Source organism: Lynx canadensis, chromosome C1 (genome assembly GCF_007474595.2).
Source record: "Lynx canadensis isolate LIC74 chromosome C1, mLynCan4.pri.v2, whole genome shotgun sequence".
Classification (NCBI taxonomy): Eukaryota; Metazoa; Chordata; class Mammalia; order Carnivora; family Felidae; genus Lynx; species Lynx canadensis.
This window is the reverse complement of record NC_044310.1, coordinates 131212125-131224443: the sequence shown is the minus strand read 5'-3', so window position 1 is coordinate 131224443 and position 12319 is coordinate 131212125. Positions and strand designations below refer to the sequence as shown.

The following is a 12319-nucleotide window of genomic DNA, read 5'->3' as shown; positions in this document are numbered from 1 at the left end:
TTTACTCATTCTAAATCAGAAAAGTTTCTTATACCAAAATATATGATGATTTGGCTTGGAACATCTCTTTTAATCTCAATGCGGCCTAAATTCAACATCTGTTGATGGAAAAACAAACATGGCATGCATTTATTTATACTTATCATTTAGCAGTTAATATATGGCAATTTTTTTTCACAGAAGCTTAAGCAAATAGTCAAGTAACTTGTTGTAGAGATTTAAGTCCTAAAGAAGAAATAAAGCATACTGCCAACTTGTGAGCTGAACTCCTAGAAAGGCAATATAAAAATATTTTGTTTGTTTATTTTGCTTTATTTTGTTTTGCTTGATTTTCATGGGCATTGTTTGTGGCTATTAAGTGAACTTTTCACCGTCTCTTAGAGAATAGATTGTTGGAGCTACTACAGTATTAGATGTATGGGAATGGATTTCATCTCGTTAACTCAAGTTGGTGTTTTTACTTTGTTTTCTCAAGAATAATATTCTGGTGGTTGTATGTGATGCTGTTAGGGAAATAAACATGTTTGCCAAATGAGCAGTCCTGGAGCGGGCTTATAAAGCCACTCGGGTGACATTCCTATTCTTTACGCCAATATCAAATAAGGGATTAAATCAAACAGATGGTCACTGTGGGCAAATGGGCTAATTTTCTTCACTTTGACCTTTTCTATATTCTCTGTACATTCATCTGTGTGCCATCCTTCTTCTGAAATAAGAGTTCACCTTTCTGATCTCCATAAATTTATATTGATTATCTGATAACAGAGATTTTTCTGGTGAGTAATCACTATAAGATTAGGGATAGTAAACTTGTCCAGTACTTAATTTTCCCCATGTCTGAAAATCACAGAAAAAAAAATCACTTAATTTCAATCAAGTAATTAAGTAAACTGACTTTCATATGGAGCTTATGAAATTAGTCATTGCTTTATATACTTCTAGTAGCTTACTAAGGCTGCTATAACAAAATACACAAGCTGGGAGTCTTAAACAACAGCAGTTTACTTTTTCACAGTTCTGGAGGCTGGAAGTCCAAGACCAGGGTGGTGGCAGACTTGATTTGTTCTGAGGCCTCTTTTCTTGGCTTATAGATGGTCATCTTCTTCCTGTGTCTTCACATAACCTTTTCTCTGTATGTTACTCCCCTGGTGTCTGTTTCTCTCTTATAAGGACACTGGTCACATTGGATTAGGACCCCACTCTTTTTCTGCCTCCAGATACAGTCATCCTGGGGGGAGGAGGAAGCAGTTCAGTCTATACCAACACTTTATCCTACTAGGCTGGCTTTCTTGAAAACAGTGCTAGTAGGTAAAGTGGCAAAGAACTCAACAGCCAGAGTCTGATTTAGATTTTCATTTACTTGTTTTTAATCCCCCTCTTTGGTCAAATTACTTAAATTTTCTAGATCTTAGCTTTCCCATCTGCAAAGTGAGATCTATCTACTATACAATAAAGTTATGAATATTAAATAAGATATATAAAGTAGATATCGTATCGCAGTGTTTCTCAACCTCAGAACTATTAATATTTGAGTGTGATCATTTTTGTTTTGGGGCCAGAATTGCCTCCCCCTCCCACTGAGAGCTACACTGGCCAACTTCCTGGTATCAAAGTGCTTAACAAATGTCAGCCATAGTTACTTACTGAATAGTTACAAAAAACTACGCAACATTGGAGATGTTCATAGTCAAATTCTTACAATGACTCTACTTTTTATATATACATTAAATCTCTGGTGGACAGAGATTCTTTTAAAATGATGATTAATTTTTTGAGCCTGTATTTAATGATGAGATTATTTACTTTGCATCTAAGGAAATGTGAGTTGATCTTTCTGGGGGTTTCAACTTACTCTGCCAATTTTCATTTTATTTTGAAAATTTCCAAACATACATATATGTTGAGAGATTGTTATAATCACCCATCACCAAGATTAACCTGGTTTTTAACATTTTGCCACATTTGTTTTATCTTTCTGGAATGAATTTGTACACCTAAAGAGGGAAAATGGGAATAGTTTGTGTAAGTAACTCAGATATAATTCATTCTGGTAAAGTGTCCTTTTCATCTTTCTATCCAATTCCACATATCATTGTAGCGATAGACTCCATGTCTGTAGGAATACACAGATCATTCAGTTTGAGTACTTGCATCAAAAGTGTACGCATATGGATTTTGCTTGAGTTTACTTCCTTCATAGGCATAGTATCTATTCTGAGATGGAGTTCTGGCTAGACCCTACAGTGATAGTCATCAGTGGTTTAATGTGTAATCTATTTGGAGGAGTCTCATATTATTGCTTTTATTTCTATTTTCTCTGAGTGATAGTGAATTCTCTGACCACATTTGGCCCAGTTGAACAAACTAACCAATTGTGCTTGAAATTTTGATAGTTTTTCAGTTACTACTCAGGAATATGCCATACATTAATTCTCAGCCATGAAAATCTGTTATAAAAAGGTACTTATTACTGGGCTTACAGTACCTTTTTTCATTAATGAACAGTTTCTCAGAATTTCTAATAGATCTGAAAATAAATATGGAGAAATATTGGAATGCGTGTGCAAATTAAGGAATTTCCATTTTTTTATTTATAGCTTTTGAAAAATTTTTGAAGAAAATTCTATCATATTTTAAAGTTACTTAATCTTAAATCACCAAACAAATTTATTATATCTCATGTACCTTTTAGGACCCTGGAATCTCTTGAATGAAAAATTCACATTTGTGATGCTCAATCTACTCTTCACATTTAAACCTAGTCCTATAATGAAAGTATAATTAGGAAATAATTTTAACCTGCAACTAAACAGTTTTATGACTGTTAAACCTGCCTAATACATTGTGGTCTGTCACACTTATTTTCCTTCATCCCTATGCCAGCTCATCTTGCATGTAGAAATATTCATAAAATCTCAGTGACTAAAAATAGTTTATAGTAGTCTTATAGTCACTTTATCTCCAAGGAGGTAAACATCTCATCCTGGATATATAATTTAATCAATTTGAAAGTGGGAGAAAACAGTACAACGACCTGTAGATTTAAGGATTTAAGTTGGGGAAAAAACTGGATGGATGGAGATATATATATATATATGTATATATATATATAGTGGTATTTCTTTCTGTTGAAGCCTCCATTATTTGTGAGCAGGATTGCATTCATTTCTTCCTAGTGGTTGAATCAGGCTAACTCTGAGCAAAGCAAACTCCTGTGCCAGATCCTGCATTCTCTTAACCGGTAATAAAGAACCTTGCTGGCCTGACAGTTGTCACAGCAATTATTCACATGAAGTTCTGTAGCAGTTGTATCTGTCAGCCCATGTAGTATTGAATATTTTAACTGGCAGTCTTCCAAGACTGAACATTAATCTTACCATCTCCTATTACAGTCCCTAATCAAGATATTCCAGGGGTGATTGCACTAACATTGTTTGAAGACTACATCTACTGGACTGATGGGAAAACCAGTCACTCAGCCGTGCCCATAAAACCTCTGGAGCAGACAGACTCTCACTGATTAACTCATGGCATGCCATCACAGATATCCAGGTGTATCATTCTTATAGACAACCTGATGGTAATTATTCTTTCCATGATTTCCATAAGCGCATCAACATCTTTTAGTAACATTCCATTTTTGTTTCCTCCATGGTTAAGTGTAAATTTATTTTTGAGAATGAGTACCAGATTTCATTATGTAGCATAATTGTATAGGATGAATTCAGTTGATATCAAATATGTCTATTAAGGAATATGATTAAAACTCAATAATAGTACAGAGAATTATTAATTTTTGAAGCATTAAGTTGAATTGACAATAATACATGTAGTTGGAGAAATAAAGAATGCATTCTTGAAATGATTTATTTACAAATAGTCATAGGATCCTTACTTTCTGGAATGCTGGGTAAAAGAAATTATATTTAAGTATCTATGGGGCTCTAAAATGAAGAATATATCAAATTTGCTTCAACATATGTCTAGTAGGAATTCTATCAGGCCTTATGGAATAAATATTTGATTATTTTGCTTAAACACTATTTGGCTTAGAAAACAAGGCCACTACACTATTAGTTGTAGCTCATTGTTCCATTGTTTTGTTTTACATTTATATTTCGAAACATATGTTTGTCTTCATCCAAAATGCTTTTAGTCTGTATTTTTCTGATGGACAAGTTTTTTCTACTAAAATGCTTGTTTTTGTGAAATGTATCCTTAAAGTTTTTAATGGCAAAATTAATGCCATTGGACAATGAGTAAAATTTATCATAAAATACAATTATATTTATGACCTTGATGAATTCTTGATTATAAAATTCTACAACCTATCTCTGATCCCATGCTATATTATTGGTCTTGATTATTCTGTTTTGTTGTTTCTTTCTCATCTATAGTCTCTAAACATCTCTGCATGATTAATAATGGCGGTTGCAGTCATCTGTGCCTCTTAGCCCCCGGAAAGACTCACACCTGTGCATGTCCCACCAACTTCTATCTTGCAGCTGACAACAGGACTTGCTTATCCAACTGCACAGCCAGTCAGGTCAGTAGAGGTCTAGAAATCATTTCATGGGGTGTATTATCGAGCTGTTAGAAAGATTTTGCCTGAACTTTGTTTATTGGCTTAAACCATTTGAAATGTCATTTTTTCGTTGTTGTTTAGCATAACATTTTATACATCATATAGAGGGGTCACAAGTAAGGGAAAAGCAATCAGTGTATATCATTAGAATGAGACCTTAGGAAATAGATGAAAAAGAGAAACGAAATCAAACCTGAAAACCATTTTTACACAGCTCTGCACAGAACAGTGGTTCAGATCATGAGTGGCCATAACAGAACCATATTTGATGAAGGCAAGGTGGTTGAGGCATAGCTATATGCAGCTTAAACAAAGAAAAAATTCTCCCTAGATAATCTGCTCTATCACCATCTCTGCTCCTCTCCCATTCCTCAGAGCAAGTGATGTGGAAAAGATGAATTAGACAAAAAGTAGGTTTCTAGATATTTTTATTGAAATATTATATGATCTAAATAATTTCATTCTAAAACCTCTTTTTCTTCAGCATGTAATTGTTTTCAGTAAAGGCATTAAAATTTCTACTCGATGGTAGTTGCATGAACTTAACATTATTACTTTCAAATTTTAGGTAACAGTCATATGACATTATAAGATTTAATTTTGTTATATTTGAGTCATTCTGTTATTTAAAATAAAATTGTCAAAGAAACTATGATTTTTTTTTAAATTACTAAATTTGTTCTTGGAATTCTGGGTCTTGAATTTGCTAGTTTTCTAATTCTAGCAGTTAATTCATGGCACAACACTGAATTTCTCTCAGGATGTGCTTATTTTCAGAATGGAGAGGCTAATATGAGTTCACCCAGCTTCTCAAGTTATCACTATGAGTATCACCATTAAAAAATGGTATAAATGCAGAAGACCAGACCACTTTGAGGAAGGCAGTATGTGTGGAGGTTAAGGCACATACACTGAAGCCAGATTCACTGTGACTGTAACCCTGACTCTGCTTAAATTGGCTGAATTTATCCTGGGTTTGTTATTTAGACTGTTGATGCCTCAGTTTTCCTCATATTTTAAATGGAAATGTCATATATCCAGGCCACTATTTTGGCGATTCAATGGAAAAAGTCTTGGAACACAGTAAGTGCTGTTATTGCCCTTGCCCTGTAGTGAGTGCAACCAAAATGTATTTAAGGGGATTTGTGCAAGTAGTGTCAGCTGCCCTCAGGAGGTTCTGATGTGTAATTGGAAGCACAGGTCACAGTTTCTTCTTTCTTTACAAAGTGTGTTCTAATTATAGTCCCCTGTTTGTGTAACTAAATACATTATCTTTAGAGAACTAGATATTTAAGTCACAGTGAGGACATGAAATAAGCAGCTAATTATTCCTAGAGAGAAAATTTAAGGGAGAAATCACAGGGTTTTTAAATATTTTTTTTCATGTTTATTTATTTTTGAGAGAGAGAGGCAGAGAGAGAGAGGGAGAACGGAGAACCTGAAGCAGGCTCCAGGCTCTGAGCAGTCAGCACAGAGCCAGACGTGGGACTCAAGTCCAAGAACTGTGACATAATGATGTGAGCCAAAGTCGATGCTTAACTGACTGAGCCAACCTGGCACCCTGTTTTTAAATATTTTTAAATATAACTCCTGTTAGTGCTGTTTACTTAGACAAATCTCCTGCTTAAACTCCAGGTTATTCTGAAGTAACCTCCGGTCCTTTGTTCTGGAGTGGTTCATGAGTCACTCTATTGAGGTAACACTGGTCTTAGGTTGACTTGGTAGAAATGATGCCTGCCTACCCTACTTCTAGTGTGAAGAGCCTCAGGAGCCAGCCAGAAATAGAGTAAAGCCAAAGGCTTGCCTGACACCCAGAGGAATACCTCAAATAGTAGGACATAGGGAGTCAACATCAGCTTTTATATAATCTTAAAAGGGATAAAACCTTTCAAATTATATATAAGATAACCTATAGTTATACTTTATTCACTGACAAAAAATCAGATCAATGAAATGATACCCAGAAAAAAATTACTCATGTAATTAAATTATTTCCCAGTTTGGTATCAATGGGTGACATGATGACATATTTATAACTTTAAAAAACCCCAATAGTGTTTTACATGAAATTTTTTAAAAATTCAAGAACAAGACAGAACAACAGTGAACCAAATTGTGGGTCCAATATCTTTGTTGTCAGCAGTACTTCCTGAAAAGAAGAGTCGTCACTTATTTTTTTCATTTTTATGAAAAACTTAATGAAGAACTATTAATGCAATCCCTTAGTGGTTATCCCAGCAAGTCTTATGGTTTATGCAACCATTTGCTGCTGATTTTTTTCCTGATGCAGTGAGAAAAGAAACTATCGACTGTACACTTCTTGCAGAGAAGTCGGTTCATAGAAACACAATTTTTAGTGAGGTTTGAAATTGAAGCGAAGCAAATAATATAGACATTTTAGAATCATACTATTAAACATTCTGACCAAAATGTTACATTTTAAATTTATCTTACCCAAAGATTTTTAATTTTTAACATCTAATGAATGCAACCAACGATATATCCTTTGAATGATACTGATTTTAGAAAAATAAAATAGACAAATCATACCAGTAAGAATTCTATTAGAATTTGAAATGAACATGAAAATCTATTAAAAAATCAAGATTAAATCCAATTCTTATATCATTTATTACTTCAAATATTAAATTTAAATTATTTTTATTTCCTAATAAAGAGTTAATTAAAATAGCTTTACTTATTTTTTAAATGGAGACTTTCTCTATCACAAGTAAACTCACTTGTGTATGCAGGATTTGCATTTTATACTTGTATCCATTTTAATCGACGTGTATTTAGTAGTTTCTTTATAGCTTCTTCTTGTGGGTGATAATTGCAGTTTGCAATTTATTTATGAAGATATTAGTCTTGGAGAACATTTACCATGAAGAATGTTTTATATTTATATTTAGCATTTATCTTTTTAAGTTACTGTATTTAAGTATGAGAAAAATGAAGCCCAGACACAAAATAGAAGAAATCGTCCTCTGAGGAGTAATGAATAAATGTTGATTAGCATAAAAAATAACATCATAAGTATATTTACCCTGGCCTTCTCTTAGCTCAAAACCTTTTTATGTTCTTATTAAAAAGGAAATGGCAAGAACAATCGTCATATCATATATAATTCAACAGTTGGTGTTTATTTAAAATCAGGCATATGTAGTGAGTTTTAAAATACGTATTTTAGATATTTTCAAATCTTGATTGGGGAGACTATGAATATACTCAGGAGGTATGAAATCCTCTTACTAATGTACTTTGATATACTGTAATGACTGGAAATGTTTAATGTTCAGGGCAATTGCTTTCAGAGTTAGCCTTATATCCCCAGACAGTCACTATCTATAAAGGTAATATTTTCCTGTGGTAATTTATGAAAACCACCACAGACATGACCACAGGCTAGGCAAATACGAGAAAATCAGTTGAACAGTCAGCTCTTGCCTTGGATTCACAGTACTCTATTCCCTCCCATATTGCTACTGGGGAAAAAAAATCACTCTCTTATTTAGAAAATAATGTAATCTGCCTTTAATTAACTTCATGATCTCCAAAGAACTTCAGCAAAGGCTAGCATCAAATTCTCTCTTACTTGAGAAAGTAATAGTATTTTCTTTTCTTTTTCAAGTTTATTTATTTCGAGAGAGAATGTGTAGAGAGAGGGAGGGATGGAGAGAGAAAATCCCAGCAGGCTCCATGCTGTCAGACAGTGGCGAGCCTAAGGTGGGATTTGAATTCAGAACTGTGAGATCATGACCTGAGCCTAATCAAGGAGTCCACACTTAACCAACTGAACCACCCAGGTGCCCCAATACTTTTAGCTTACTAATAATCCAATTCATTCAACAAAATTAACCTAGGCTGTAGTTCTCTCTGTTACATATCTGTCTGGCATACAGCACGCTAAGATAATGTCACCTTGCGTTCAGGTCACTCACATGCGAATTACACAGAAACACTTCAGAAAGAAAACTAGTAAGTTTTAGAAAATTATCAAACTAATATTTTCAATTCCAGATAAATTTTGTATACATGCTTTTCCCTGAATTCTGTTGAAATAAAGACAAAAATAATTTGATAGTGCTGGAAAAAATTTGCTAAACTTTATCTATTGCTTGGTTTTAATACTGTAAATTTTTACTGCCAATTATTTTAGATACATGTATGCTTTATATGTAAAGTGTGATTTTCTTTAGTTTCTTTTATTTTATGAGAATAAAATAACCCCTGTTTCAGGATGAGAATTGGAATTCCGTTCACCTTTTAATAAAAAAAATCCAATAACAACCTTCTGAAATATATTTCTAGCAAAAAGTTACTTGTGTGCTAAATAGCTTATAAGTAAATGCTATCATACAACATTTTCAACTAGTTTCTCTATTGTTAATCTTTCACTTGATGGTTTGTGACAAAAAAAAAAAAAAGGAGTTAAAAAGAAACATTGTTTAAGTAATAGAATTGTTATTTTCCTGGGGCGCCTGGGTGGCTCAGTCGGTTGAGCGTCCGACTTCAGCCAGGTCACGATCTCGCGGTCCGTGAGTTCGAGCCCCACGTCGGGCTCTGGGCTGATGGCTCGGAGCCTGGAGCCTGCTTCCGATTCTGTGTCTCCCTCTCTCTCTGCCCCTCCCCCATTCATGCTCTGTCTCTCTCTGTCTCAAAAATAAATAAACGTTAAAAAAATTAAAAAAAAAAGAATTGTTATTTTCCTTATAATTTTTAACTATTTTAAATGGAAAGGATGATAGAACAAATAAAATACATTAATAAATATGTCAGTGAATAGTGTTTTGGATAATCTTGAGAACAAGTTTTATTACAGCAGTTTTCTTCAATGTTTCTATTTTTAAAAAATATATAATATTCAAAAAATTAATATTCAGCAAAAAAATCTGTTACAACCTTATTTTTTTACCTTTCTTTTTTGACATGCCACTGTTAATTTTAAATTAGATACATTTATTATTTGCTAGGTTCTTTGCCAGGCTTTGTAGAGGAAGATGTAATACGGGGTGGTAAGTCATTGACCAAAATAGCCTTAATATTCCTCAACTTGAGATGGTTTCTTCCTGATCGTAGTCCCCTGAATAACTTTTCTTACAGCTCTTACCTTAGAAAACTTATAATTGTGAATTATTTCTCTGCCCCTTTGAGATGTAAATTTTCTCCAGCCTCCTGCCAGTTTTATAGCCCAGCAATATCTTCCTCAAGGACCTGGGAACCACCCCATAGAAATTTAATCATCAAGGGGTACCAGGGTCTCAGTTGGTTAAGCATCCGACTTCGGCTCAGGTCATGATATCATGGTTCATGAGTTCAAGCCCTGCACTGGGTTCTATGCTGACAGCTCAGATCCTTGATCCTGCTTCAGATCCTGTATCTCCCTCCCTCTCTGCCCCAACCACCCCCCACCCCACTCATGCTCATGCTCTATCTCTCAAAAATGAATAAGCTTAAATTTTTTTTTTTAAATGTAATCATCACAAAATATAGTCCAAGCCTGTCTCAGTCTCTGTTGGAAGGTAGGAGCCCAGTTTTGATAAGTACCACCAAGCAGATAGTCTACTCATGTTGACTATACTCTTCCATTAGTTTATCCCTTAGGTTAAACCCATTACCTGCATTTTGTGTCAGTGAAGTTCAGTGCAATCTCTCTCCTCTATTGCCATAGTCTTAAATAAAGTCTTCCTTGCCTATTTAACTTTCTAGTGCAATTTTTGTACCTATTTTTTAGTTATGACAATTTATTTTATTTATCCTAAAAGATCATGTGTATTTATTAAGAATTTTGAAAACTGAAAAAAACTTTACTGGTTTTAAGTACTTTAAAGAAGTGCCCTTAAAATTTATGTGGACAGATATTGATTATGGCTAAAGGCTGTGTGTTCAGAAAATTCCATGAAATCACAGCATGACAGTGCTGGAAAGGATCATCCAGATTATCTTAAGCTCCTCATTTGGAGACTAAGGAACAGAGACAGATTGATATTAATCAAATTGTCTAAGATTGCTAAGAAAATGCAATTCAATTATCTTAAATCAAATTAACTAAATTAATTCAACTTTTCAATTAATTCTGGATACCTTTTCCTAATATTTCTATGGATTTTTATCCATGTTCATCATTTGGCAAGCTTCTTCTAAGGGCCTAGGTAATAAATATTTTAAGTTTGCTGGCCATGTAGTCTCTGTAGCAACTACATCACTGTTGTTATGGTACAAGAGCAGTCATAGATAATATGTAAATGGGTAAGCTTGTCTGTGCTCTGGAAATCCCGGGAGGTTTTCCTGAACATTGTGCTTTCCTGGCAGATCATTTTGTTGCTTGTTGTGCATTTATTCCTTATTGTGGAATGCTCTAAGACCACCACAGTTCACATTTGTATCAAGAGAGTAGGTTAGGCTGCTTAGCCCTGGTGAGTTTTTAAATATTTATTGTATATGGTGATAGGGTTCTTCAACCTTTCTTCGTTTTCTTTTTTTTTTTTTTTAAGTTTCGTTGCAAAACTGATAAATGTATTCCATTCTGGTGGAAATGTGACACTGTGGATGACTGTGGCGACGGATCTGACGAACCTGATGACTGTCGTGAGTACATCAGTGAATGTAGGAATTTAGAATTGAGTTCCTCAAATCCCAGTTCTTGAAAATTAAAGCAAGACCTTAAATATTTCCTTATGATGCTTTTCCAAAATCTTTAAAAATGTAACAAAAATTGTTAAAATATCTTGGGTATGTCTCTGTTAACTATTGCATTTAGAATGATGCTGTCAGTAATTTGTGTTACTGTTTTGTCTTAAAATTTCTTGCTTGTAGTATAATTACACTCATGTAGTGATCAGTATAGTAACATTCAGCATGATTTTGACTGGATATGTCACCAAATTAGAAGCAAACCTGGGCAAGTTTTTAGAATTCCACTCAATAATTAAAATCTTACTTTAAGGGATTAATCTTTCAATTTTTCTGACAGTATTAAAATACTGAAAATTCCTTAAAAGTGAGATTTTTCCAATATAAATCATTAGTTTGTTCTTTAGCAATTTAGTATGCTCTTATTAGTTGCCTTAAAATGACTACCAATTATATTTTTACTCAAACTGTAATTGGCACGGTTAGGTGTCATATACATACATACATACATACATACATACATACATATATGCACATGTGTTTGTATATGTGTGTGTGTGTGTGTGTGTGTGTGTGTGTGTGTGTGTATAGGGCACATGTATATACATATACATTTAGGTATCACTGGTAACTTCGGTTGTAACGGACACACAATAAACTTTGTCTTGATAGACTTTTATAGTTCACTCCATGGGTCACTCCAATACTGTCCTGTCAAGTTAGAGGCTTTTAGTCAATCATGATTCCCTCAAATCTCAGTGGATAGTTGCCATGATTTGGCCTTGACAATCGAGTTCAAGATCCTTAGGCTTGCACTAAAGAAAAACAGTAAACTGTCTTAGTAAAAACTAGTTGCTTTCTGATGTAGAACTTTCCACCACATAATTACAAAACTGTTTTAAACTTAGGGTATCTAGATAGTTACTTAGATGAGATGGATTCCATCTCTTTGGGCACTACCAAGTGTATAAAACATTTGAAGTTGTTTCACATCGTTCATTTGAATCTTTGAAAGCAAGAAATTGTATATTCAAGGAAGAAGAAAAAATACAGAAGTCATTGGTTTTCTAATAGTCTCTTCATGTTTCTGGAATGTCCATT

General features: G+C 34.0%; 1 protein-coding gene across 1 annotated transcript in view; it reads left to right on the top strand.

Annotated features, from left to right (window-relative positions):
- The window catches only part of LRP1B (LDL receptor related protein 1B), a 282197-nt gene that overhangs the window by 56443 nt on the left and 213435 nt on the right, over positions 1-12319 (top strand). The window contains 4 exon segments of the mRNA XM_032594106.1: positions 3393-3467; positions 3470-3580; positions 4398-4546; positions 11080-11173. Of these exon segments, the coding sequence (XP_032449997.1) occupies positions 3393-3467; positions 3470-3580; positions 4398-4546; positions 11080-11173 (429 nt within the window).